The following is a 23,143-nucleotide window of genomic DNA, read 5'->3' on the forward strand; positions in this document are numbered from 1 at the left end:
AGTATGGTAGATTCACAGATCAACAGACAGCGAGGCACAAAACAGATAGCATTAGAAGGTGTAACTAAGAGAAACCCTGGGGCCTGACAGAACGGAGCCCAGTAAGGTACGAACCCGGTGCCCGTTGAAGACGTAGGCCAACTCGTCAGCCCCCAACTCCACATCAGGCCGCAGCTCTGGCCTCGCCCAGCCCACTCGCATCTCTCCCGTGGTGACTGCCTCAAACTCGAAGTACCAACGGCCACTCTGCACCGCGTAGGACTTCTCTGCCCGGAAGATGCGGGCCCGGTCCCCACGGGACTGGCTGTCCACCTGACCTACAGAGGAGGCAGGATGAGTTAGAGAGGCTGGGCAGGAAGTGATCCCTGGACATCAGGAGGAGAGGAAAGAGCAGGAAGGGGGTGGGTCTTCGTTTCACACTGTCTTAGGGGCTTTCAGGTTTTGGTTTTGAAACAAGGTCTCATTGCATGGCTCTAGCTGGCCTGTACCTTGCTCTGTAGACCAGGCTGGCCCTGAGCTCACAGTCTCTGGCTCCTGAGTGCTGGGATCAAAGCCACTTTGCCCAGCATCCCTGTTCTGAATGGGTAACTACTGGAGATTTCCCATGCTCCAGCGGATCGCACGCTTATAAATAAAGGAGTGGCACTCACTGGACATAGGAGTGACACTAAGGCCATGACGCTGGGGGACACTGGTGGGAGGGGCTGGAGGGGGACGATGAGGGTGGATGTGGTCTTAGTTCATTGTGTACCTGTATGGAATTCTCAAGAAAGAAGAAAAAATCCTGAGCTGGACATGGTGGCGCACGCCTCTAATCCCAGGGCCCAGGAGGAAGAGGCAGGCGGATCTCTTGTGAGTTCTAGACCAGCTAGGGCTACATAGTGAAACCCTGTTTCAAATCAGGAGGAAGAGGAGGAGGAGGGAAAAATTAAATATATATACATATATATATATATATGTTGTCACAAAAATAAAGGGTTACCAGCGGGATCTGGAGTCTATGGCCAGCCTCAGCTGTACAAGTTGGAGGCTCTCCTGGCCTACCCAGACTCTCTGACAGGCCCTCTTGAAAATAATAATATTCACAGCCAGGCATTCATAGAATAGGTAGTGTAATCCTGGTACATGGGCGGGGGAGGGAGGCAGGAGATCCATGAGCTTGAGACTAGCCTGAACTACATAATGGCTGCCAGGCTAGTTCAGCTATTGAGACCCTTCCTCAAAATATGCTCCCCCCTCCCCCAAAAAAAGGGTGTGCAGAAAACAAAGAGGAGGGAGGGAGAGCTTGGGGCCAATGTTCAGTCCTGGGGTCAAAGCCTGGTTTGGGAACTGTCGAAAGATCATGTGATGGATGGGGGTTAAAAACTTGGTCCTTGGCTACTCGGGTGAGTGGCTTTATGTTATAGCTGCACCCAGGGTTTGGGGTTAAAGGTCAAAGGTAGAGGTCAGCACTCACTGGACACAGGGCATAGTCCCACAGCTCGGCATTGTGGTCATGGCCTATACAAGCGCTGAGTCAGATTGAGGCCGGTGGTCAGGCTGGGGTCAAGACCATGGTGATGGGTAAGGGCCATGGCTGAGGGGAAGGCTCAGTGCTTACCAACCTTCTAATCAGCCCGATCAGTGTTAAAGACAGGAAATGCTAACCACTGGCTGATTGGGCCAGAGGTCAAGGGTCAGGGGTCGGGGGTCAAGGTCAGGGAGAGCGTAACAGGCGGAGACAGGTCAGCACTCACTGGGCTCCTGGTCAGGCGGCTCAATGTTGTAGCCATAGCCCAGCAGGGTGCGCACAGCCTGGCAGAGACTGTCCCGGTTGCTGCGCTTCGTGGCCTCGTCCAGCAGGCGGTAGGGCACGAGGCGGGGGTTTCTGCGCGCCGGGATGTCCTGCACGGCACTGTAGCTCCAGCCCTGTGCCACGCGGTCCCTCGCCCACACGTTGTGCCCGTTCTCTGCCAGCCGATCCACCAGGGTTGTCTGTGCAGGTGTCAGCCTCACGTGGCTCAGGTCCAGCGGAGCCGGCTTGTAGCCATTGCTCATCATGTACCTGCCGAGGGGACAGTCTCACTGTGTAGAACAGGCCAGGCTGGAACTCACTGTGTAGACCAGGCTAGGCTGGAACTCACTGGTAGACCAGGCTGGCTTTGAACCCGCAGAGATCTGCCTCCTGCGTGCCAGGTGGGGAGTCAAGTACCCCAAGGTGCACTCGAGGTCAAGTTTGTGGACTCAGATCTCTCTTTCCAAAATTAATGTGGGCTCCCCGAACTGACCTATCTGTGGAGTCTGGCACTGCTGACCTCTGGCACCCTTCGTTTTTTGAAAATTAATGTACTTTTTGTTTGTGTGTCTGGGTGCCTGGGTGAGTTTCTGAGGTGTAACTCCACGGACCTGGGGTTACAGGTGTTTGTTTGTGAAGCTTCATGCGGTGCTGGGAACTGAACCTGGGTCCTCTGGAAGAGCAGCCAGTGCTCTTAAGCTCTGAGCTGTCTCTCCGGCCCGGGTTTTGTTGTTTTCAAGATGGGGCCTCACTATATGGACCTGACTGCCTCAAACTCCTGTATGCTGTGTCTCAGCTTCCGGGGTGCAGGTGGGCTTCACTACAGCTGGCTTGGGGAGTCTTTCCTTTGACCCTGATACCTCGCTTTGTGACTTCTCACCTCTGGCTTTCAGATTTCTTGCTTCTGTCCCATACCCAATCACTCTTAAACCCCTGGCTTTGAAACCCTTGACCTTTGAACTCAGGACCTCTAGTCCCTAGGACCAATTACTTTCAGCTCCGGCAACCTTTGGCTTCTCACCTTCTATCTCTGACTCTGGACTCTAAGATGGAAATACCGTCTTAGATTTCTTGGGGCAGATCCTGACCCTGCATCCCTGGTTCAGTCTCCATCTCTGGAACTCAGGATTCCTCAGTCTTGGACACTTACTTCTGACCCCTGACCCCTGACCCTGCATCTGTGACCTCAGCCTTACCGCATGACTCTTTGGTTTCTTTATACCTCACTGTGAATCCTTTCCAGCCAGGCCCGGGGCCACCCACACTCACGTCTTTGGAAGTTTCGTCTTCTTCAGGTTGTCCTCTGCCTTCTCATCAGCCATGCCCACGTGGCAGCCCAGGGCCAGCAGAGTCCTGAGCAGGGGATCGGGACAAGGTCACAGGCCGAAGAGCCCCATCCCCTCTAACTCTGGCTGCTGGGGTGTCTGGGTTCCCTTTCTTTGGGGCTCCTCTGTCGTCCTGTGCTTCTTCATCTCTACATCTCTTTGGTGACTACTTCTCTCTCTGTCCATGTCCATCTCTCCTCTGCTATGGCTTGTGGGTGTCCCACTGGGTCACCCAGGCTATTCTCAAGGTCTTGGGCTCAGGCCATCCCCAGAGCTCGGCCTCTCAAGTATCTGGGGTGATGGGAGCACACACATCACCACACCCGCCTTTCCCTTGGATGCTGTTTCTCTTTTCCTTTCCTGTGATGAAACATTCTGGCCGTCTCACAGCTCCCGTCTGCCTTGGCTACTGTCTGTGCACACATCTGTGTGTGCGTGTGGAAAGGCCGCAAGTCGATGTGAGACATCTTTCTGCCTTATTTTTTGAGGCAAGATCTCTCACTGGAGCTGAGCGAGCGCACAGGGTGCTGTCAGGCTGCCAGGCTCCTCCGCAGTGCTAGTGTCGCAGGCACACACCAGCACACCTGGAGATCTGACTCCGCTCCCCCAGCTTGTGCAGCGAGCGCTCTGCTCACGGAGCCATCTCTCCAGCCCCCTCAGCCTCTCCTGGTTGTTTGCTCTGGCTCTGCTGGCGATGGAGAACAGGACCCCGTGCATGCTAAAAGAGCATCCTAGCCCCTGCCCCCACCCCAGCACCTCTGCTTCCTTCCTCCCACCCCTGTCTCTGCTTTGCCTCCTCCTGACCACCAGCCGCCCCCACTCCCTGCCCCCCGAGCCCTCTCACTTTAGTGTCTCCCCTGACATTTGCAGGTTGTAGTTCCGCTCAGGCTCTGGCAAGCTGTGAAAGTTCACAAGACACGGGTGGAGCCTCTTGTTGTCATCCCGGACCTGGGGGGACAATGAGGTCAATGTTCAGCCTCCCCTTCACCTCCCCCCACCCCTACATGGTGTCCCATTGATTTCTCACCTACACATCTGCAGCCCACAGACTCCTTGGTTCCCCGAAGTCCCCAGGCACGGTCCTCCCTACCACTCTCGCCCCTCCTCCTTGGGATCTAGGCTCACCGGGCCATAGGTCCATCCCTGCTCAATGCGAGTCAGCGCCCAGAGTTCATGGATGTTCTCCGCCAACTTCTCCCGAATCCTCTCCAGGTGGGGAGGCAAGACGATCTGGGGGTACGGGGACTTTTGTAAGGTCTCTGAGGTCCTGTTGTGCCTCCACTGTGTCCGCTTTTCCCAATAATATGAATGAGTCCCGGCTGACTTCCTCCCCCAGCTGACCTCTTCCCACTGCTGAGCCATGTCCCAGCCGCTCACTGGGGGGATTCTAGAAAGCACTCTACCACTGAGCCCTGCCCCCAGCTGCTCACTGGGGGATTCTAGGCAGAGGCTCTACCACTGAGCCACACTCCAGCCCCTCTTTGGGGGATTCTAGGCAGGGGCTCTACCACTGAGCCACACCCCAGCCCCTCACTGGGGGATCCTAGGCAGGGGCTCTACCACTGAGTTTCTAAGTTCCTTGTTTGAGGCCCTGCCCTGACTTCCCTCACTGATGGACTGTGGTGTAGAAGGGTTAGCTGAAATAAACCCGTTCCTCCCCAAGTTGTTTTCAGCCAGTGTTCTTTCACAGTAATAGAAGCCTAAGACAACATTTAAAAAAATAACTCTTTAAAGAAATGTTTAGAAGAGAAGAAACCCTTGCCGAGCAGGCTGTACCTGGATGGTGTCCACAGGACAGGGCACAAAGTCCAAGTGTGAGAGGCAGCGACTGGGGCCCACCAGGTGGGGCCCCCAAGGTCCTTCCCGGCGATACTCTTTGATGGGTTGGAGGTGGAGTCTCTCCCGAGGCAGCACAGCTTCATGGCATGGTGCATAGCCAGGTGGGGGCAGGAACTTGAATTCACCGTGGCGGCCACCAAGGAGGAATCGCACCCTGAGAGAGGAGAATGAGGATCATGGGGGGTGGGGTGAAGGAGAGAGTTTACAGTCAGTGGAATGGTCTAGGGCATTAGTTCTCAGCCTGTGGGTCGCGACCCCTGCCTTGGGGGTGAATGGCCTTTTCACAGGGGTCGCCTAAGGCCTTTGGAAAACACAGGTGTTTACATTACTATTCATAACAGCAAATGACAGTTATGAAGCTGCAACCAAAAATAATGTTATGGTCGGGGCGGGGGGTCGCCACAACACGAGAAACTGAATTTAAGGGGTGCAGCATCAGGAGGGCTGAGAGCCACTGTTCTAGGGGAGTAGAGGACCTCCAGCAGTCTCGGGTCTCCCTAATATCACAGAAGCCACTTGGGAGTCACTTAAATTCTACTGTAATTACAAAGCAGACAGGATTTGCACTGCACGGGCATTCAGCGAGCTGGGGGTGCCAGAAAGGACTGGGCCCGTGGAAGGTCCTGGGGTATGGAGGTGATGTGACTGGGTATCTGAGCTTTTTAGAGCATCACCGGGATCCTGAGGCCCCTGGGCTGTCAAACAGGATCTCAGATAACCATCAAATCCTAAGGACACTGCAAGTCTGAGGTGGTTGGGAGGTCACTGGAAGGGCCTCGGGTCACTGAGACATCTCTATGAGGGTCCGGAGCCGTTGTTAAGGTTGTCATGAGATGCTAGGGTTACTTGGCGGTCCCTGGACGGACGTAGGAATCGGAGATTCCTAGGAATCTCTAGTTCTGGGAGAGGCTTGAGAGACTCTCAGCCTGAGGTCATGTCAGGGTCAAAACTGGGGTCACTTCATGTCAGGGTTCTGGCCACCCCTCAGCCATGAAGCCTGTTCTGTCCCTGCCTCTTAGGAGGACAAATCTGGATTGGGGAGGCCAAGCAGTCAGGTCCCAGCCCTGGGCCGGAAGCGGGGCGGGGAAGGGCCCTCACTTGATGCCGGCTGAGAAGCTCACGACAGGGAAGAAAAGCCCGTCCAGGTTGAAGGACTCGAAGACCCCCTGCACGGGGCAGCCATTGATACGAAAGGAGATGGACGGCACACTGAGGTCCAGGCAGCAGCTGACCACATCCTCCGCGGCCAGGAGGTGCTGTCCGGGAGAAGTCACCGGGCGCGCCACATGCCCTACAACAAGTCACCAGAGAAGGGTCAAGGGTCAAAGGGCCCATGAAAGCAATGATATTGTGACAAGTGGTGGCTCTTTAGGGGTCCTGTGGGGACCCCAATATTGGAATCTGTAAGAGAGAAGGTTCCCATGGATACTCCTAAAATTAGGAAGGTATTAGTCTTCCTAGGGTTCAAATTCTGGAAACTTTGAGGTCATAAATCAAAGGTCAGAGGTCACAACAATGAGGGAAGTCTTCAGGGGTCATCCTTGTAGGGTTAGAATTTTGAGACTATGAGAAAACAGGTGAAGGCCAGGATTCTGAAAGTTTTAGGGTTAGGGTCAAATGAGAGTTAAGGGGTGAAAAGTTTGCCTCTCCTGGGAGTCAGGATTCTTAAGCCCTAAGGTGTGCTGTCAGAATCCTGGGAAACTCCGGATCAAAGGTCAAAGGTGAAACACCCCTGGCAGGGCTAGCTACCTGTCCAGAGATGCAGCCCATCAAAGCCATAGGAGTAGAGGTCATCGCCGACGCCGTTCCCGCCCCAGCCCTCGCCGCCTCCGGGGTAGGGGCTGTAGCCCTCGCTGAGGGCCCAGCCCACCCGCAGGTGCGTGGCCTGTGCGGTCAGAAACGGAACCACCTCGTCCACCATCACCTCGAAATACCATTTGCTGTACTGCGTGGAGCCCTCTGCTCGGCCCACGAAGATGTTGGGGCGGATGCTGCAGGAGAGACGGGACAGGAGAGATGGAGAGGAGCGCCAGAAGGGGGAGGGGAAGAGACAGACACACATGGACAGACACAGATAAAGAGAGAGGGGCCGGCAGGGATGGTTAGAGTCCCAGCGCTTGTGTGGAGACCCATGAGCAACTCAGTTTCAGGGAATCACACCAGGCTTGCAAGTGATACACAGATACACACAGGCACGCACACGCACATAAAGTATTCTTTTGAAAAGATAAGGAGAGATGGTGAGCGAGCCATGGAGAAGGACCTGGAAGACAGGAGGACGGAAACAGGCAAAGGGAGCACGGAAACATAGGAAAGAAGGAAGAGATAAGGGCAAAACTGGGGCCCAAAGAGAAGAGAAGGAGTGAGGGGCCAAGCGTGAGCCCGGGGAGGAGGAAGAGACGCCACTGAGGTTGGAGTCTCTAGGTCTGGGAGAGGCTTGAGAGACTCTCAGCCTGAGGTCCTGTCAGGGTCAAAGCTGGGGTCAGGAGCCGCACCTGGTGACGTAGTTGATGAGATTTGTCTGCAGCAGGAGTTCGCGGCCCGGGAGCAAGTTCTCAGTGATGAGGTCCTGGTTGGAGCGCACGGCCACACCATTGCACACGCACAGTGAGCACAGCACGTCCAGGACCTGGAAGGCAAGTTCAGAGGTCAAGCAGAGTGAGGCCGGCTGGGCGTGGTGGCGCACGCCTGTGATCCCAGCACACGCAAGGCACCGTCAAGTGGATCTGGGAGTTGGAGGCCAGCCTGGTCTACATGGTGAGGTCTAGGACAGCCAGGGCTAAAAAACTTAAAAAGAGAGTGAAGGCACCAGAGCAGGGACACCACAGGAGGACTGCAACAGAAAGCCAAAAGGCAAGCACAGCCTATCCAGATGGGAGAACCTGCTTGAGAGGACAGGGTGAGAATGAAAGGTCAGGAGGTCAAGGAGGAAGGTCAAGGAGGTAGGTGCGGCCGGAGGCTTGGGGTGGTTAGTTACTAAGTGTAAGAAGTAGTAAGGCGTTACTAAGTGTAAGAAATTGGAGATGGGGACAGTAAGGGAAGAGGTCAAATGGCAGAGCGGAAGGTCAACACACCATCAGGAGCCGAGGGGAGGTTTTTGGATGAGCAGGGGTTGGTAAAGTTGGCTTTCGCAGGCCAGATGGGGGCTATAAAGGTAGGAACTGGTTAGAAAGCGTACAGCGGGCGTTGACAGGGCCGGTGGAATGGAAATTAAGTTCAGTAAAAGACCAGGGAAAAGGGAAAAGTTCTCAGTCAGCAGGAGGGGAGAGGTCAGGGTTCCAGGGTCAGGGTGAGAGGTCAGAGGTAAAGGGCCAACCTTGTGGTTCCTCCCATGCTTGTCCAGGAGGGAGATAATGGACTTGATGTGGTTCTCCTGGATGATGTTCAGGACCTCAGGACTCTCGATCAGGACACAGTACAACACCTCCAGTATGCCTGCCGGGTGCCCACAGGAGAGGTGAGGTGGGGGGGGGGTTCCTCCCCATCCCTCCCCTCCCCACCCCTCCCCTCCCCCTCTCCCGGGCTCTCCTACCAGAAGAGGCCTCCAGACGGTCCAGCTTGCTGACCAGCCAGTCCAAGTTTGTGGAGAAGAGGGCGCAGTTGGTGCGGTTGCCGCGGATCAGAGAGGCTGTACGGGGGCGGGGCGAGGGAGGTCAGGTCTGTTGGGGAGGTACCTGGGTAACGCCAGGGGTCAGCCCTGAGTCCCCTTACCCAGAAGTTCATAGAGCAGGTTCACAATCTCTTTCCAGGACTCAGCCGCCTCCTCCCCTGCAAACTCGGCAAAGTGGGCAGCGGTGGTGTAGACATTGAGGCGGTCAATGCAGTTCAGGACCAGGGACAGCATGCCCTGGGGTGGAGAAACAGAGGGCTTACAGCAGGCGTCCCAGGCCCACGTTTCTCTGTCTTTGCGAGGTTTACCGAATTATCATATTTCTGCTTTATCTGGTCGTATTCCCAGCAGTAAGCCATCTTCTTTAACTCCAGGTCCCCACTCAGTCTTATGTCTCCAACATAAAACGCCCTTATACATGAAGGCTGAATTGGTGCCTCTGTGACCTGCAGTTTTCTCTCCGTCTTTCTTGGTTCCAGACGCCCCACTCCTGGTCAATTGGACCAGTTCACTTTCACCACTTTCCGTAAGAGATTTATTTTACACTCTCTCCTGTCTGACATTTTAATGTTTTTTTTTTTCTTCTTTTACTGTGATATTTCTATTTTTGGAGACGGGGGTCTTATTGTGTAGCCTTGGCTGGCTGTAGATGAAACCGGTTTCACATTCATAGGGATTCACCTGCCTGTGTCTCCAGAATTCTGATGTTAAAGGTGTGCCCAGCTATTCTCTCTCTACATATATGTATATAATGGCTGGGCTGCATGTATATAAGGTGCCATGTTTATGCCTGACACCTGTATCTGCGGGAGTCAGAAGAGGAAACTGGACCCCCTCCAACTGGAATTATAGCCAGCTGCAATCTGCCATGCAGGCACTGGGGACTGAACCCAAGCCCTTTGAAATAGCAGCAAGTGCTCCTAACAGCTGAGCCATCGCTCCAGCCCTTCTTCTGGGTATTGTGTGCTTGTGTGCATGTAGAAGAGCGCACACACACACACACACACACACACACACACACACACACACCTATGTGTGTGCATGGAGGCCAGAGAAGAACTCCATTGAGACAGGGCTTCTCCCTGGCCTGGAGTTTACCAATGAGGCTGCCCCGGCTGGCCCTCAAGCCTTGGGGTCTGCCGCTTCTGCCTCCCCAGTGCTGGGACTTCAAGTGTGGGCCACCAAGACTGGCACTCTTACACGGTGGGCTCTGAGAATCTAACTGAGTTCCTTGTGCACTTTGACTGAGCTCTCTCTGGCCCTTTCATTGTGAATCCTAACACACAGAGAGAAAGGTGTGTAAAACACGCACAATTAATTCTCATTATTCACAGCAACATTGTAAAATCTGTAAAATCACATGATCAATGAATTATCCACTACTGAACCACTTACTCACAGTAAAAATACAGGGAATCCCTGTGCTATCTAGATAAATGCGGGTTTGTAGATTTGAACTTGTGCATCTACCTCTGCATTCAGAGTTCTGGTGTGCCACTAGCCTGTCTTAAATTGTTTAGTTTTAGAGGCTGGAGAGATGGCTCAGTGGTTAAGAGCACCGGCCAGTCTTCCAGAAGACCTCAGTTCAATTCCGAGCACCCACGTGGCTGCTTATATCAGGAATTTCAGTTCCAGGGCTTCTGACACCCTCACACAGACATGCATGCAGGCAAACACCAATGAACACGAAATAAATGATAATTTTTTAAAAGACGGCACCATGGCTGGAGATGTAGCTCAGCGGGTGATATTCGCTGCGCACAGGTGGGGTCCTGAGCTTGTTCCCCAGCACCACATACCGTGAATGTGAGAACATACCCTGCAATTCTAGCAACTGGGGCGGGGGGGGGGGGGCGAGAACAGAAGGAACGTGTCATCCTTGGCTATTCCAAGTTCATGACCAGCCAAGGCAAGACGAAGAGGCAGGAGAGGAGGAGGGGAAGGGAGAGGGAGAGAGTATATTTCTATGTGGCCCATGCTAACCCCAAACTCCTGGGCTCAAACTGACCTTACTTTATCTTTTCATGTAGATGGGACTTTAAGCATGAGCTATTGTGCTCAGCTCTGAAAACGATTTTTCATCAATGAGTTAGTGCATAACCTTGCTTTATGTATGTTTCTATGTATAGAAGCTTATTCATAACATAGTGTTTTACTGAGGGATATTAAGTTTACAGTTAATAAGCGTCCTACTGACGCCGGAATGAAACTTATCTTCGTGTATTTCCTTCCTGCACGTAAGAACTCCAGAGGGGCCTGGGAGGCGCACACCTTTAATCCCAGCACTGGAGAGGCGAAGGCAGGCACTTCTCTGAGCTTGGTGCCAGTCTGGTCTACAGAGAGAGTTACAGGGCAGCCTGGGCTACACAGAGAAACCCTGTCTCAAACAACACAAACCAAACAAACAAAAGAATTCCAGGTGATACCTGAAAGTCATTTATTTTGTTTACATTTTGAGACAATGTGTGTGTTTTGTTTGTGTGTGTGTGCAGGTGTGCATTCTTGTGCTCGCAGAGATCAAAGGTCAACTTCTGGGGTCTTCTCTGACCATTCACCATCTTGGTTCTTGCTTGTTTATTTGTTCCTTTTAAGGACAGAGTCTCACTATGTAGCCCTGGCTGTCCTAAGACTTGCTATGTAGCCCAGGCTGGCCTTGAACTTACAGAGCTCCTCCTGCTTCTGCCTTCCAAGTAGCAGGATTAAAGGTGTGCTTCAAGTTCAGCCAACTTGTCGGCTTTTTTTTTTTTTTTTTTTTTTTTAAGATTTACTTTAGTATTTTTAAATATAAGCATGTCTCAGACCTTGTGTGTGTGAGCGCAGGCACCTGTGCAGGCCAGAGGCACCGGGTCCCCCTGGAGCTGGAGTTTAGGTGTTTGTGGAAACTGAACTCGGGTCCTCTGGTAGAACCACTGAGCCCGGCTCCCACCTTATTGCGTGAGCCAGGGTCTCGCTGAGCCCGGCTACCTGACCTGGAACCTGCGTACCCTGTACTAATTCCGTCCTGTCGGTGGCTTTGTCATTGTTGGGGACAACCCCTCCTCTTCCTCATCAGGAGGGGAGGGGCCCGGCTTTAGCATTGACACATTCCCCTCCCTGACAAGGCCCCTCTGGGACCTCAGTCCAGGCCTCTTTCTTGTTCCGCCCTCCTCGGGTCCTCCCACTCTGGCCGAGCTCTCCCCTTCTGGTTCTCCTGAGAGATCGGGGTGCCTCACCCCAACTAAGGTCCTCCCTATAATCTCCCACATGTACCAAGACCAGCCTCTGTCCCTGTATCCCTACACCCACTCTGGCTCGGCCCTCTTACCGGGAAGGACCGGATCCCCCAGATTCCTGCCCAGAAGCGGGAAGCCCCACCTCGGGGAGCCTCTGCCTCAACGCCAGGCCAGATTATAAAGTCTTGACCCTCGCTTTCTTACAGCTCCACCCGCTGCCTCCCTTATTCCCGCCCTTCCTCGAGGCTCCGCCCATCAACGCTGCCCGCCCCCTCCCTGAGACCGGCCTTGTTCCTTTCCTACAGGCTCCGCCCCCTCCCAGGTATCGGTCAGGCCCCGCCTCCGGGCCCCATGTCCCGGTCAGGCTCCGCCCCCTCCGCGCCCCAGGCCCCGCCTCCTCTCAGGCCCCGGCCCGGCCCCGCCCCCTCACGCCCCAGGCCCCGCCCCTCGCGCTCCGCCCTCCGCGCCGCGGCTGCACCTCCTCCTGGAAGAGGCTCTGCCGGTTGCGCAGGCTGCGCAGCTTGCTCTGCTTCTCCTCGTGCTGCAGCTCCTCCGAAGGCGGCTCGAAGTAGCCGATGAGGTCCTGCAGGCTCAGGATGACGCCCTCGATGGGCAGTGCTGACCCAGCCGGTGGCCCCGAGCCCCGCGGCTTCCCGCTGAAGCTGTCGAGACCCCTGCGGGGACCACAGTGCTCAGGCGGGGGCTGCGCTGGGCTCGCACGCGGGGGGGGGGGGGACAGGGAGGGAGAAAGGCCTTGGCTCCGGGTCACACAGAACCTACGGCTGGCATGGGCTCCTGCGCAGCGGGCACAAGGAGGACTAGAGAGGACCAGCGAGGGGCTTGGGGGCTGGTGTGGAGTCAGAGGTCACGCGTGTCTAAGTGGGATGGGACGGTCACGGGCTGTGGGTGTCAGGGCTCGCTGGAGCGGGGCTGGCGGTTTGTCGGGCAGGTAAGCGGCGAGGAGGGGGTGGCAGGCTTACTTTATGAACTGGTTGTACAGGCCTGCCGTGCTGTGTATCATGCGGGCCGCCTGGGACTCCTCCTGCTGGCATCGCGTCAGTGACAGCGCGTCATCCATGTGGCCCTCCTGGTGCAGCATGGCCTGGGGGTGCAGACACGAGGGGGTCGGGGAGGGTGCTGGGAGGGTGCTGGGATGGGGCTTCCGGCACGCTAGGCAGGTCCCGTCCGGAGAGGTACAGCCCAGCCCGTTTTCTCCTTTGACACAGTCCAGGCAGATTCAAACTCCCAGCCGTGTCCCCCCCCCCCCCCCCGGCTTCTTGAGTGCTAGAGCTAACGGTGTCCCACCGGCCCCGCCAGTACTTTGCGAGTATAATTTTCAGCCTGTTATTTGGAGGATTCTTGTGGAGGGTGGGTGTGTCCTGCGCAGTCGAGATGCCTGCGCCAGCCTGCAGGAATCAGCTCCCATCCACCACAGAGGTTCTACGGCTCAGGCTCAAGGCCCCAGGCTTGGCCGCAAGCACCCTTTACCCGCTGAGCCATTCTGCTGGACCTTATTTGTTTTTTTCTCTCTGCGTATGGCTCTCTAGCTTTCAATTTCTGTGAGCCTCTATCCTTGTCTCACTGTCTCTCTCTACACACACACACACACACACACACACACACCTCTTATTTCCCTGTCCGTCTCAGCCTCATTCTCAGGTTCCCGAACGTTCGGTAGTGACCACCCCAGCCCAGCCCTGCCCCCGTTCACACACACACCCCCTCCCGGAAGCCCACCTTCTTCTTGAGAACGCCAAGCCTCAGGGCCTTGGGGTCAGGGGCAGCATAGGTGAGCCACAGGCCAGAAGCCACGTGCTGCACGAAGCACAGCGACTCTCCATACTTGATCTCGGGGGGCCCCATGCCCTCCACGTCTCTCTTGGGGGCCACATCCAGCTTCTCCTGCAGGGACAAGGGACAGAGGTCAGCCTTCTCAGCCTGCTGTCAGGGAGACTCCATGAAAGACTGCTGCAGCCAGGAGGCTGGAGTGGGACCCGGGGCTACAGGTGAGCAAGGGCATCGTGCAACACACACGCACACGCACACGCGCACACACACACACACACACACACACACACACTCGTACACTCATGCACACACGGGCACTGACCTTGGAGACTCGGAAGCAAAAGGAAGTGGCCTTGGTGTGGGCCTTGCTGGCATCAACCACCACAAGGCCTTGGTCCTCAGTGAGCGCAAGGTACCTCCCCGTGGTGACATGCCGGATTCTTAGTGGCTGGCCCCAGCGGAGATGGCTTCCACTCCAGCTGTGGAAGGTGAAAGCGGGGAAAGTCAGGGGGCCCCTCCGTAGCAGTCATTAACAGCATAGTCTCGGCTTTCAAATCCTCATTCCTCTCTCTTCTAGGGCTCCCTAAATCTTCCCCAGAAATCTTATGAGAGAAGGGAGAGATAGAAAGATCTGGAGGGGACAGGAGCTCCACAAGGAGAAAAAAAAAATCTGGGCACAGGGGTCCTTTCCGAGACTGATACTCCAACCAAGGACCATGCATGAAGATAACCTAGAACCCCTGCACAGATGTAGCGCATGGTAGCTCAGTCTCCAAGTGGGTTCCCTAGTAAGGGGAACAGGGACTGTCTCTGACACGAACTCAGTGGCTGACTCTTTGATCACCTTATGACTTTTTGATCACCAATGGAGAGCAGCCTTACCAGGCCACAGAGGAAGACAGTGCAGCCAGTCCTGATGAGACCTGATAGGCTAGGGTCAGATGGAAGGGGAGGAGGACCTCCCCTATCAGTGGACTAGGGTAGAGCCACGGGAGGAGAGGAGGGAGGGAGGGTGGGTTGGGAGGGCATGAGGGAGGGGGCTACAGCTCAGCTACAAAGTGAATAAACTGTAATTCATAAAACAATAAATAAATTTTAAAACTCTTCCCCGGAGCCCCCTCCTCCCTGCTCAGCAGCTCCAGTCCTCTTGAGCCCTGCCCGGGGTTTCCTCCCCCTTCCCCCCAGGGCTTTTCCTCTAGGGTCCGCTGCCCCCCTTGTCCCACACCTGATTCTCAGCGGCTCCAGCCTCCAAAGGGATCGGGCATGAGTGCACACCGGCCCCCCCTCGTAGTAGACAAGTCTGGGGGAAAACAAGGTGGTGAGCGCAGACTCCGTCCCAGACCCTGCCCAGCAGGCTTGTCCCCAGCCTGTGGGGCTGCGGGGGAGAGGCAGAGCCTTGGTGGGGGTGGGGTGCTAATGGAAAGAGGTTAGGTCACTGGGATGTTCCCTTCCACTTTTCCAACGTCATAAGGTGAAAACAGCCTCTGCCACTTGCTGTCACCGTGAGGTGCCATCACGGGCCTGAGGTAACAGCCAAGCAATCACGGACTGAAAGCTGTGAGCCAAATAACCCTTTTCCCTCTTAAGCTGGTCTTCTCGGGTACTTTGGCACAGTGGCAGAAGGCTAAGAAGCACAGAGTCCCAGCCGATCTTTCCTCCTCGCCCCACCCCTGGGTCCCGGTCTCCTTGTCCCAAGCCCAGACCTGCGTTGGTCGTCGCTGTCAGAGGGGGAGATGGTCAGACATTCATCCATGTGTCCGTGAAAGAGGCGGAGGACGTGGCCTCCCGTCACAAAGCCTGGGGAACATCACGGGAAGTGGGTGCTGTGAGGGACCCAAAAGCCCCGGATGTCAGCGTTGGCATCTGGGGCCCCTGTGTCTCCCCCACCGTGGAAGGTTCAGGGCAGGAACGGGAGTCCACAGCCTGGGGTTCAGGCTGTTTAAGGACTAAAGAGTGGGGGTGTGAGATTTCAGATTTAAGGTCGGAGACAACCCATAAGGGATCTGGATGTGCCGGGACAGGGTCAGGGGATTTGGGGTCTGTCAGGACTTCGGGTTCAGCGTTTGGATCTTTGACTGTGCGCCCTCCTGTCGGGGTCTGCGCTGAGGCTGGAGGCTTGGGGGAGGGGCTGGCGTGGCAGACAGGAGGCGCCCTGGGCCTTCGGGGGACAGGCGGCTGGGCGGGGTGGTCCTCTGCCCTCACATGCGTGAGCACGCATGAGCACACACATAACTCGGGGCGTTGGTCGGGGGTCTTGGGTGACATGTGCGATGAGGGTTCTGGGCTGGGACGTGGCTGCGAGACTCTGAGCTCGGGAGGCGGAGTTTGCACGTGTGGTTTTGTGGGGCTCCCCCCCCTTTGGTTGAGGATTTCTGTGTACGCATGTGTACATTTGTGTGTATGTGTGTGTGTGTGTGCGCTCACACACATGTGTCACAGGCGTGTGAGGTCAGAGGTCAACACGGCGTGTCCTCCGCAGTCGCTCCCCAGCTTATTTGGGGGGCAGGTTTCTCACTGAACCTGAACTCACTGGCGCAGCCCGGTGTCGTCCAGGGAGCCCCAGGATCCACCCGGCTTGCCGACCAAACGCTGGGATTACTTGTAGGCGCCGCGCCGAGCCAGGCTTTCCTCGTTTGCTTTTCCTGAGTCAAGGTGTCTGTGCAGCCCTGGCTGTCCTGGACTCACTCTGTAGACCAGGCTGGCCTCGAACTCAGAGATCTGCCTGCCTCTGCCTCCTGAGTGACTGCGTGTGTGAGTGTGAGTGTGTGGGTGAGTTGTGGGTGGGTGGGTGAGTGTATGTGGGTTTGTGGGGGGGGTGTTGTGCATTGTGTGTATGTGTGTATGTGCATTCATGTATGAGTGTGGGTGGGTAGGTCTTTTGCCTGCATGAGTATCTTGCTCCACTGTGTGCCTGGTGCCCACAGAGGCCAGGAGATGGCGCGGGACCCCTGGAGCTGAGATTACAGATCAGATAGCCGTGAGCTGCCGGCGGGTGCTGGGAGGCGAATGTGGGTGTCTGGGAAGGGCAGCCCGTGCCCCTAGCTGCAGGACCACCTTGCCAGCCTTGCCTTCTGGTTTTTGTTTGGTTGGCTGGTTAGTTGGTTTTAGGGCTTGGGTGTGTGTTCTGGGAGTTTGAGTTTGGGTTTTTGAGAGTTAAAGTTAAAATCTGAGTCTAGAGCCAGGCAGGCGGCTGGCTTTGCAGGCCTGACACCACTCCTGGCCACCTGAGTTCAGTCTTCACGACTACATAGCAAAAGGAAAGGGTTCTCCTCTGACCTTTACACACGGGGCTGCTTCCCCAGACACACAGAGACTTTAAGGAGAAGTTTTTGCACGTTCGAGGCTGGAAGGCTGAGGTGTGCGCTGGGTCCTGGTTTAGGACCCGAGGCCTAGATTTCAGGGCTCCAGTCTGCATTTATGCCTGAGAGCTGAGGCCTGAGGATCTCCAAGTGTGAAGACCTGACCCGGAGGACTGAGCTTGGTCTGGAAGCATTGGGAGCTGAGTTTGGGAGTAGTAGTGAATTTGGGGCCTGGAGATCTGACCTCTGACCTCTGACCTCTGGGGGTCGGTAAGATACACGGCTTCAAGCCGCAGCCTGGAGGTCTGGATTCAGGATTCAGCCGGTGGCCCCTGAGGAAGCCTTGCTGAGGGTCTCAGGGGCCGGGGGCCACGTCCTCACCTTCCTCACAGCAGGAGCAGATGGGGTTCATGTTCCACAGAGTCTGCATGAAGGAGGCGTCCACCTGGAGCTCCCCGCTGGCCGTGGACAGGTGCTGGGGGCGGCCAAGGTGCAGTGGTCAAGAGTTCAGAACCACAGGAAGTAACAGAGCGGAGGCAGAAAGATGGAGGCCCCAGAGCAGGAGGATGAGAGCAAGAGAGGAAACGAGGTGGGGGGTCAGAAATCAGAAGTAAAGGATGTCAGGGAGCTGTGAGTCAGAGCGTGGGGCCTGAGACCCGCTGGGCGACAGACGGGCAAATCCATGGCCCCTGCAGGGGTCATCGGGGGCGGGGCCACTCACCAGGTACCGCTCGGAGGACACGCTCACGAGGATGAGGTCATCTCCCACACGAACCTTCTCTCCTTCCGACCTCTGCTTGGAGGCTGGGTGCATCGTCCACCAACAGGCCTCCCCTAAGAGCAGGGACCGTCAGGGCCGGTTTCCCACAGCGCTCTTCCGCAGGGCACCACGGCCCGTCCCAGGCTCTTGCCCACCCCTGGAGCCCTGCGGGCTTTCTGCGCCCTGGGCTGGGCCTCTCCTCGTGCCCCCCGCCCCCCCCCACCTGTTGCGTCTTCCTGCAGTCCCACGTCAAAGGCCAGCTTGTCGGTCATGGACCGGGAGGTGGTGAGGCAGCTCAGGTACTGGGGAGGGAGAGTGAGGTCAGGCCTCAGCAGGCCCGCGCCGCCCCTGCGCCCGAACCTGCAAACCTGCGCTCGCAGGGCACTCACCATGCGGCTGTGCGCGTGCCGGAGCAGGATGGCGTGGCCGTACAGGAGCGTCCTGTGTCCCCCGCCCTGGGATGACTGGAGGGGAGAGACGAGCAGGGTGAGCACTGGCTCTCGGGGTTACCACACCTCCCCGATGCAGCTTATTCACAAGTGGATAGACAAACCGAGCCGTAAGAGGGTGTGCTCAGGCAGGGGGCAGGAAACCTCAGCTCCAGCCCCCAACGGACTGTCCGCGTCCGCTTTTCCCACCTACAGAAGCGAAGGCTGCCTGCGAGAAGGCCCAGACGCTGTTACCCCAGCTCTCGGAAAACAGGTGCCAAAGGACCAGGAGTTCAAGGTCAGCCTCGGCTGCCTAGAGAGTCTGAGCTCCGAGCCCCTGCCTCCCGAGCGCTGTGATTAGAGCGGAGTGGGCTACCACTGCCTGGCTTGCGCCCTTGGCTCCTATAAGCCGGGGCCTGAAGTCACCCAAAGAGCATTACGTCACACCCGAGAGCCCCTCAGTGTCCCGTAGGCGTGTGACGCTCTAGTCCTGCCACACACTCCCATGGCTGAGTGTGTGAGCCCAGGCCCCCTGGAGGAGCGAGGTGCATTCAGTTCCATGATGGCATCATGCCTCCATCACGGCTCTCCCATGCCCATGCTCTGAGGGAGCCATGTCATGGGGCCACGTGGTCACATGGCAGAACCACACTTGGGATGAAGGGAGGTGAGGGAGGAGGCGCCATGCAGTGAGGGGCAGGATGGGGGGGAGAAAATGGAAAGAAGAGAAAGGAATAGGCCAGGAAACGGGGGCTCAGGAGCCCCTTTCCCTCCTTCCTTCCTGCCTGGTTGTTCTGGCCTCCACAGCCCCTGACATCTGGGGTGGGGGGACCCCCCCAGCCCCTGTGTTCAGGAATGTGGGCCTGAGCAGCAGGCCTGGGGTCAGGAGGGACAGAAGTGACAGATGACACCCAAGGCCAGACCTACCCACTTATCCAAATTGAGGGCCTGTGGGGGCGGGGCAGAGAGGAAGAAGAGGCTCACGGTGAGTGACCCCGGCCGCAGCCCGCCTCCTCCGCGGTCCCCGCCCCTTGGAGGCGGAGCTTACCTCCACGCCGGCCTCCACGGTGTTGGCCAGCATCTCCTGCAGGGCTCTAACCGACAGGGACTGCTCCAGGATGAAGCAGCAGATGGCCAGGTCAGGGGGCACATTCTGAGGCGGGGTGAGCAGACGGCACCGTTAGACGCCCGCCACGCCTCGCCCACCCCAGGATCTGAGGAGTCACACTCCCGGACAGGCCTCCACCTAGCCCTCCGGGCGCCACGCCCTCCTGCCAACCCTCCCTACACTTGCCCTGGGCGTCCGAGCCCTCTCGTCTTTCAGATTCTACCTTTCCGCCGTGCCCAGAGCCCCCCTTTCCCCTCTGAGCCCCTCTCATTCCCTGCGGCCAGACTCCCCTTGCAGGCTCTAGAGCCCTTTTTCCCGGGACCCCAAGCCCTGCCCTCTCGACCCTGCCCTCTCTCCCAGCCCCGTGCACACAGACCTGCGCGTTGCTGGTGGGTTCCAGGAAGCAGAGGCGGTTGCCGAAACCCTCAGCCGCCAGACACAGCTTCAGCTGCTCCTTGAGCACCGTGGCGCTGCATTGCAGGACCACCTCGTCATCCTGGGAGGGCAGAGGGACGGGGTTCACCGGCGGGAACCAGAACGACGGACCAGCGAAGACGTAGCATGCCGTCTCCCTTTCCCCTTGCAGAAAAGATACACTCTGCTCGCTCGGTCGTTCATTCATTTGTATTTTGAGACAGCGGCTCCCTAAGTTGCCCAGGCTGGACTTGAACTCCCAGAATCACGAGATACCCCTGCCTCAGACCTTGAGTGGGGGAATTAAGCCTTTAGCCCGCTTTAAAATAGAGAAACTGAGGGGGGGGGAATTAGTTGCCCAAGGTAAGAGGATTTGGGATGTGAAATAAAAATCCAGCTCCTCAGAGGCCTCTTAACAGGGGATCTGCAAGGTGACCGATGGAGTGTGAAAATATCAACTTTCTTACAAATTAAATGTTCTGAGGTGTTTCTCATGGTTTGGTTTTTTAGTTTTTCAATACGGAGTTTTCTCTATGTAGACCAGGCTGGCCTCAAAGTCATAGAGATCTGCCTGCCTCTGCTTCCCAAGGGCTAGGTCATTGCCACTACAGCCTGGACATTTTTTTTAGTTCTTTGGTGTTTGTTTTGTTTTTGCAACAGGCTGGCCTCAAGTTTGCCATGTAGCCAAGATGACACTGAGTTCCCACACTTCTGCCTGCACGTGCCCAATGCTGGGATTTCAGGGGCTGTACCACTTTGCCCGGCAAATTATTCCATCCTGTAGCAGAGAAAACTAGTTCGAGAAACTTACAAATAGAGCTGGAGGGATGGCCCAGTGATTAAGAGCACTGGTGCCTTGTCTGCCTGAGGTATCGCTGGCACCGGAGAGACGCCCCCTCACCCCCTGCAGCAGGCGGGAGAGGTGGCCCCAGGGGCAGGAGAGCAGGAGAGCTGGCCCGGTCCTTCGCCGGCTTCGGCATTGGGTGAGCTAGCCGGGGCAGTTCGGGAGAGCCTGCCCTTGCGGTGCGGGCACAGGAGAGCTGCCTGACTGACTAACTCAGCTGCCTCCCAGGCCCAGATTCAGGGCTTTGGGTCGCCCTCCCCGCCCCCAGCATCTACCCCATCATGAACTGCTGGAGCCTGTGAAGGGCCAATCCTGCAGATCCCGAGCTGCAGGATCTCCATGACACCGGGCAACAACAACCTGACAGGAGTCCCAGTGAGGGTCCAGTACTGACAGTGCAGCAGAACCCAGAGGCCTTGAACTGGATCAATGACTCACTGCAACGAACATTTGCAAGTGAAAGACGTGTGGACAGAGGGCTGTGCTTCAGGACACACGGGGGCAACCTGCAGCTTTCATGGCAAGATGGTTTGTTTTTATCTTCTCTTTTGGGGCGGGGGGCAGATACAAAGGGACAGAGAGGTGAGTAGGACTGGGGTACACATGTGAAACTCACAATCAACTAAAAGAGAGAGAGAGAGAGAGAGAGCACTGGCTGTCCTTCCAGAGGACACAGGTTTGAGTCCCAGCACCTGCATCATCTGTAGTTCCTGCCCAGAAAACCTGACGCCGCTCTGCAGGCGCTAATGGAGTATACAGACACACATGCAAACAAAACACCTGTACACATAAAATAACGCCTAAAAAAAGGTTTTAAAGATGGTATACAGAGTCAAGCACAGTGGTGCACGCCTGCGATCCCAGCACTAGGGGAGGCAGAGGCAGGCGGATCTCTGTGAGTTCGAAGCCAGCCTGGTCTACAAAGTGAATCCAGGACAGCCAAGGCTACACAGAGAAGCCCTGTCTCAAAAAACAAAACAAAACAACAACAGAAGGTTATCCAACCTACCAGAATCACACGGCCTCCAAATCGCCAAGCATAAATGTGTTCTGATCCTGAGTGGCAGGCCACATAAGCAGTCTTCCTGTCCCAGGAGGAGACAGAAGCATGGCCTAATGGTGGCTGACCTGTCCTGGTACCGTCATGTGTCCCCGACATCCAGTAATGCTGGATATCCGTGTATCCATAGTAATTATATAACCTGGGCATTACTGAGCAGGAATTTACTGGTTGTCTTAGGCCTAGGTCTTTTGTTCATTTAACAGACAGTTTTTGAGCATCTTCCACCTGCTGGGCACTGAAAAGAGCATCCATTAAAGTGGAGAAACCCTGCCCCAGGGAGCCGACATCCTCGTGGTAGGCCACGCATAAACTTATGTAAACGCACAGTTTATTATTAGTGGTAGGTGATCTGGGGGGAAAAAAAGGCAGAGTGACATAATAGAGTGGAATTGACGTAGGTGGGGGGGGGTGTGGGGTGATACAGAGCCTTTCCAAGAAGATGACTTTTGACCTTTGGATCTTGTCCAAATAGAAAGAAGCAAGACTGGTCATCTGTAGGGAGGAATGTTCCAGAGGAGCAACTCAGGCAAAGGCCTGTGGCCAGCGGGTACAGGCGGGGCTGAGGAGTGACAGGGGAAATGGAATGGTGGGAGCAGCTGGAGTCAGGGGTACTATGTCAGAGAGACAGTCCTACGGACGGACCCTTTGCGGCATCCTTATTGGCTGGCTGGCTGTCAGACTGCCTGTCTGTCTGCCTGTCTGTCTCTCTGCCTCGCTCTCTATTTCTCTGGATCAGGAAACTGAGCTCAGAGGGAAAAATTAAAATGGCTTTCCTAAACAGAGAAAGCAAGCATGGCAAGACCAGGCTGTAAATCAGAACCGGACGCGTCACCACCACAGCAAACCCAATCCCACAGACTTGGCTCCCGCTCTCTCCAGTGGGAGAATGAAGGGAGGAGAAGCTTGTGAATGCTGCCTCCAAACTGTGAAATGATTCACACCGAGGGTCCATCTACTCCAGAAGCTGAGACAGCAGGATCGCTGGAGTCTGCGAGTTCAAGACCAGCCTGCACGATATAGTGAGACCCTATCTCAATTGACAGATAAGTGATAGATGGATTAGACAGACAGATAAATAGACAGACAGACAGACGTCTCAATGAGTGGATGATTGCTAGGTGATAGATGAAGAAGAGCAAAATACAATAAAAATAGTACAATTTCCGAGGCCAGGCAAAGCCAGATGGTGGTGATTGTACATTAATCGCAGCTTTTAGGAGGCAGAGGCAGGGGGATCTCTGTGAGTTCCAGGCCAGTCTGGGCTACAGGGTGAGTTTCAGAACAGCCAGGGCTATACAGAGAAACCCTGTCTCAAAAAAAAAAAAAAAAAAAAAAAAAGGCAGAAGGGAGGGAGAGAGAGAGAAAGAAAAACCAAAGCGAGGCATGATCTTATAAGGCCCATTGTTATTCCAAATATTTTAGACGAGAAGGCAGGAGGATATGAAATTCAAGGTCATCCTCAGCTAACCTAGTGAGTGTGAGAGCAGCCTGGGCTACATAAGACCCCGTCTCAAAAAACAAACAAACAAACAAACAACAACAACAAAAACTAAAAAGCAGCTTCCACGTACCCCAGCACCCCAACTACCACCCCTGCCAGGCTTGAACTTGTCTCAGTGACTCTGGGATCTGCGGAAAATCTGCGCTTTTAACCAGCCCCTGTCCTCTAGAGCTAAAGA

The 23,143-nt window shown here is 55.8% G+C and overlaps 1 protein-coding gene across 1 annotated transcript in view; it reads right to left on the reverse strand.

The window, feature by feature from the left end:
• Positions 1-23,143, reverse strand: part of Ryr1 (ryanodine receptor 1) — a 109,492-nt gene that overhangs the window by 83,258 nt on the left and 3,091 nt on the right. Inside the window, exons 2-25 of the mRNA XM_055594688.1 lie at positions 19,520-19,639; positions 19,084-19,188; positions 17,997-18,071; positions 17,831-17,909; positions 17,569-17,681; positions 17,229-17,322; positions 15,252-15,345; positions 14,774-14,848; positions 13,871-14,027; positions 13,498-13,662; positions 12,741-12,862; positions 12,239-12,434; positions 8,650-8,785; positions 8,471-8,566; positions 8,255-8,373; positions 7,434-7,567; positions 6,688-6,929; positions 6,037-6,229; positions 4,876-5,092; positions 4,225-4,329; positions 3,944-4,047; positions 3,044-3,127; positions 1,737-2,044; positions 115-317 (exon numbers count right to left, since the gene is read on the reverse strand). Of these exons, the coding sequence (XP_055450663.1) occupies positions 115-317; positions 1,737-2,044; positions 3,044-3,127; positions 3,944-4,047; positions 4,225-4,329; positions 4,876-5,092; positions 6,037-6,229; positions 6,688-6,929; positions 7,434-7,567; positions 8,255-8,373; positions 8,471-8,566; positions 8,650-8,785; positions 12,239-12,434; positions 12,741-12,862; positions 13,498-13,662; positions 13,871-14,027; positions 14,774-14,848; positions 15,252-15,345; positions 17,229-17,322; positions 17,569-17,681; positions 17,831-17,909; positions 17,997-18,071; positions 19,084-19,188; positions 19,520-19,639 (3,336 nt within the window). The remainder of the gene's footprint in view (positions 1-114; positions 318-1,736; positions 2,045-3,043; positions 3,128-3,943; positions 4,048-4,224; positions 4,330-4,875; positions 5,093-6,036; positions 6,230-6,687; positions 6,930-7,433; positions 7,568-8,254; positions 8,374-8,470; positions 8,567-8,649; positions 8,786-12,238; positions 12,435-12,740; positions 12,863-13,497; positions 13,663-13,870; positions 14,028-14,773; positions 14,849-15,251; positions 15,346-17,228; positions 17,323-17,568; positions 17,682-17,830; positions 17,910-17,996; positions 18,072-19,083; positions 19,189-19,519; positions 19,640-23,143) is intronic.

Source organism: Psammomys obesus, unplaced genomic scaffold (genome assembly GCF_907164565.1).
Source record: "Psammomys obesus unplaced genomic scaffold, mPsaObe1.curated_primary_1811, whole genome shotgun sequence".
Lineage (NCBI taxonomy): Eukaryota > Metazoa > Chordata > Mammalia > Rodentia > Muridae > Psammomys > Psammomys obesus.